General features: G+C 29.3%; 1 protein-coding gene across 1 annotated transcript; it reads left to right on the forward strand.

Annotated features, from left to right (window-relative positions):
* Window positions 1–238: 238 nt before the first annotated feature.
* On the forward strand, window positions 239–4784 carry LOC123670653. Its single transcript, XM_045604165.1, has 3 exons — window positions 239–396; window positions 1891–2048; window positions 3837–4784. The coding sequence occupies exons 1-3, from the start codon at window positions 369–371 to the stop codon at window positions 4017–4019; spliced, it is 369 nt and encodes a 122-aa protein (XP_045460121.1). The 5' UTR covers window positions 239–368; the 3' UTR covers window positions 4020–4784.
* Window positions 4785–5097: the final 313 nt, after the last annotated feature.

Consider the following 5097-nt stretch of genomic DNA (forward strand, 5'->3'; position numbering starts at 1 on the left):
CTGCTATAATTTCATGAGGAGAAAAGGAATTCTTTCTTGCCAAATTCTAAGATTTTTTAAATTTGAAACATACAACTTCCAAAGTTGAATAGAAATCCAATTCATCTCAGGATTGCCATTTCATGTCGAAATCTGAATAATAGGTACATATTTTGAAATTGCAACACTGTCTAATCTAAATGGACTACGGGCTAAACGTTTTGAAGGGAAACAAAGAGATTGTACCTACCTGATTTAAAATATGACATTTGGGTGTAGCTTATATGTAGGCTAGGCTTATTTTGTGTTAGTTCGTGGAATAGTGTAGACATTTTTGTGCAGGTTTTCATATACTATTTAGTGATTCAAAGGTGAAAATCGTTTGCAATATGGAGAGTACTAAACTCCAGCAGTCAGGTTAGTATCTCGCGTTTGAATGAAAACGAGTTCACAAAATCTGAGATAAAAACAATCGAACCTAAAATATCTAAGTAAATAATATTAAAATAGAAACATTCATAAACAATGTCAATCAAATATTTCATTGTTTCGGGTTTCATTTAACATAACTGAATATTGAGAGTATGAATGAATTATTCATAAAATCAACAATGCTGTGAGGTTTGAACTACGAAATTAGGAAACATTATTTTTTTCATAAATAATATATAATTCATTATAAATAAGATAAAACCAAAGTAATTTCCACTAAACCATTCAATTGTTAGCCACAATTGTTTCACCACACTATGGTTTTATAAGGCTACATTTTTCGACTGATGAGAATATAGGGCATGAAAGAAACTTGTAAAGGTAACAAAAAACTTGAAAAAAATTAAATATTCATTAGGACATCATAAACTTCAGAGGTATATTGGACAATTTGAAATTGGACAATTTGAATAGTTCAGTGGAAAGTACTGGGTTTTATTTCATTATTTTTATGTGTTATATTTTATATAATCGTTCCAGTATGCGTTTTTAAAATATCAACCCGCGCACAAGTCCATGAGCTTTTGTGGGTTTTCGGATGTTTATTCACATAGTGTCGAAATTAATTTAGATATTCATGTTAATGATGATTCATTTGAGAATAAACATATATTTATTTATTCATTTTGGGATAATTTTTCTTCTCTGCTTCTGATGCGATGTACAGGGTTTCACCTAAGCTGGTCACTGGATTTTGTGATCATCCTCAAAAGATAATTAAAAAGTGACCCATCAATATGATAGTATTTCTCACGGGCTTTCTGAATATGTTATTGGAACAACTATAGAACCAAGGCATGAAAAGTGATTGAGGGAAAACCTTGACAAATTTGTCAACCGAGTTAATACGAGAGATGATACTCCCTTAGGAAATGCGTGTTGAGCCAAATATCAGTTGGTATAGAGGCTGTGTAATTAGTAATTACATAAATACTTCTTATCGGCATATTGCCACCTCCTAGAGCAGGTTTCTTTACCAGAGGTGAAAACTCAGAGATGAAGCAGTAAAAAGCTAACAGCCTTACTTCAAAAGAGGTTGAAAAGTTCAAAGAACTCAAATAGTATCTGCATCTAATTTGAATCAGGAATGAAACCCATAATAATTCAGATCAAGAGCAGATCAAGAAGTTCGTATCAAAATGTCACTAGTTGTGACGTTATTTCATATCTAAAGTGAACACTGTATTTATATGTTGTTCCATACTAAATTTTCCATGTCTTGGTCATAATCTAATGAAAAATACAAATATTTTCCATTGAAAATCATATTTCAATGTACCTCCCAATTTGGCATCCTTAGAGAAACAATCATAAAATTTTTCAAATATACCACAACACCTTCTGAAAAGTAGGTATAATGTGTAAATTGCAGTGAATTTTTTCATGATATTATTTTTTTTGTTTATTCCTGGTTTTCAGAAATCTCTGAGAAGGTGAATGAAACCGACCCTGCCTCTGCCTCCAATAAAAATTCAGGAGATACTATAATTAAGAAAAGCAAAAAGAAAAGATCAGGGCCTTCAAAACGAAAGACCAAGAATGAAAAATCAATTTCGTTGAGAGTTCACCTAGATTTGGTAAGCAAAAATACATAATAGATATATGGAATCAAAATTTCATAATTTTAACAGACGATCTTTCCTTGTTCTGTTGAACAGATAGATATTTAATGCGAGGAACAGTGACAAAATCCAATTAGGTAGTTAAATAAAGATAATATGAACTATTTTTTTTCGAACATAGCTTTAAGGGAAGAAGAAACAAGTAAAACTGTTCGAAATGAATTGGTTTGGATTATCGGAATTCCGAGTTATCATATTTATAATTTGCATTGTTTTTTAATGCTTAAGTTATGATCGTTATTCAACCATGTTGATCGCAGTTTCTAAATTTAATTCAGCCTTCAGCCTAAAATCAAAATAAATAATGTTATTCTAAAAATTGAACCAATTATGAAAACAAAATTATATGAAAGGTCTAAAGGAATAAGTTTGAATCAACTGATCAATGAAAGTGCTCAAAAAAATTTCCGTGCAATAACAGAGATGATCATAAAATGTTATTACCTAGCTAGCTTGCGATGTCAAATATTTTTTCTCTGCTCTTTTACAAGCTACCTGTAAATTCGTTGAGTCCAGTAAACACATTATAAAAAAATGTCGATTGGAGTTAAATCCGATTATCTTGCAGACCATGGTGTAATACCTCTAGTGCAAACGATCCTTCCAGGAAAAATTCAAAACTTCCAGAAGAGCAGAGAATCCAGTTGAAACCAATATTCTTCGAAATCGTCATTGAAGTTTCGTACAGCTGGTATAATAATGACATCTTGTAGTATCTCAGAGACTCCAAATATTTTTCTGCATTTAAATTGTCATCAACCACGAAAGGTTTCACAACATGTATAACTTTCCAGAGTAGAATATCTCGAAACCTGAAGAAAAAAATGAAATTAACAATTTAAAAATGTATCATCGTAGCAATATATATTTACAATATCATAATAATGTGTGGTTGATTTTCCAAGAAATGATTTTTTTTTTAAATGATTCTATGGTTTTTTGCTTTGAATCGGGTTTCGAGCTAATAAGATTGATGCGAAATAACAGTTGATTTTGTAACAGATTTCATTCGAATAGTCCTAAGAGTTTCCTAAAAAAGCTCTGTAGAGGCGAACGGACAGAATTTTTTATTCTATTCCGAAACTATGAAAATCTTAAGGAGTGTTGTATTTTTATTCTTGCATTTCAAACATTAAATATTGAAAATAATAAACCAAAAATTCCCCCTTCAAAGTTTAAACATTTTTCTCAAAAGTATTGAAGCCATTTGTATATTAAATTTGATACAGAAATCGGTTGATGTTACGTATTGATTCAACATGATCGGGAACATGATATTTGAATTTTTAAAGCACAAAATCATCAAAACAAATTAAAAAAAACCTTTCTCAGAAAAATAAAAACACATAATTATAATATTGAAAACATGTATATAAACTCAATGAAATATTTTTTAACCCAAAGTTCTAGCACTTATAGACGGGATATATGAATTTTTGAAATTTTCATTCGGATTTTCGCCGGTTCATATTCATGAATTTTTTCAATTTTTTAATTTATTTTATTTTTTTCGTATTTTTTCGAGATATTTTGAATATGTATTTGAAATTTTTTGAACATTCAACTAGTTAGATAAAAAACTAGCTGCAAGATTCACTGTTCCGCGACGTTTCAGCTTAAAAAATAATATATCCATTTCATTTCCAATCAAAGTTTGGATTGATCAATTTAATTCAATTTTACGTTCCAGAGAACATTTCTTGCCATACTTCTTGTAGTACTAATGTTTTTTTTCCTTCCTAGAAACTATTGGAACCCTTGAAGTTACCTGAAAAGTTACGCAAACAAATAAAAAAACAAATGGCAGAACAGGCTCAGACCAGTAGAACTGAATCAGATAAAATCAAAGAAGAAAACTCTTCACCTCAAAGAGTGGAAGAATTGAGTCATAAATTAGAAGAAGCAAAGTTAAAGGAAAGCTCATAACAGTGAAAATATAAGATAAGAAAACAATACATATTGGAATTTTGAGTTCCATTCATCATATGTTATTCAATCAAAAGCAAGATTCGTGAGACATGCAGTAAAAAGTGTATATTTTTCAAATTATAACTATTGAATTTCAACTTTTCTTTTAGTATGATTATATATTTTTATTTCATTTGTATTTATTTCAATTTGTAACATGGCACTATTTTCAAAAGATAATTGAATGTTATAATAGAATCACACTTTCAACCTCGCTTTCAACCGAAGATTGTATTACTGTGATATATAATGCTAGAACTTTCATTTAAATGGTTAATATATATTATATTCAATTCAACAGAAAAAATTCTACTCATGTTTTACAAGGAATTATATTCACTTCCTTGTATATTTTACAAAAGAAAGATACATTATTAGTAATCACAGTTATTATTTATATGTAATTCTGATTCAACATACAGAAATAGTTTGTCAGTTTATAAATTAATGTTGTTTATGTACGACCTAATTGAATTTGTTTTTTATAATTTAAGTACTAGTGTGAGCAGAATATAATAATATACTTTCAATGATCTCCCAATTTTGATGAATTATGTTACAAATACTGAGAAAAAAAAATTACTTTCAAAACTGAAGAAATATTCAATTTGATGCGAATCCCTCTATTCGAATGAAGATTCGAGTCCTAGGGTTCAATTAATTTAGTATATTGCAATAAATGAATTCAATGAAAATCGAGATTAAAGTTAATTATCTTTCTGATATTGTATGTTTTTTTTCGATACAATTATTTCTTTGTCTAATAGTAATTGCGTTGTGTCAGGATGAATATTCCAGATTGTTTCAAAATACCTACTTACTTGTTTGTTTGATCTATAACTTTATTTGTATTCTAAAAGAAAACGATTAAAAAATCTGAACTCCAATAAAATATAATCATTTCTAACCACACAATCAGAATTATGCATGGCGCATCTCACAGTGTTGAGGACTACGCTGTCCATTGCTACATTTGAATCATTTGATAATGAACTTGATTGTTAGATACGAACACTACAAGCAGACGAATCATCAG

Source organism: Harmonia axyridis, chromosome 1 (genome assembly GCF_914767665.1).
Source record: "Harmonia axyridis chromosome 1, icHarAxyr1.1, whole genome shotgun sequence".
NCBI classification, from domain to species: domain Eukaryota; kingdom Metazoa; phylum Arthropoda; class Insecta; order Coleoptera; family Coccinellidae; genus Harmonia; species Harmonia axyridis.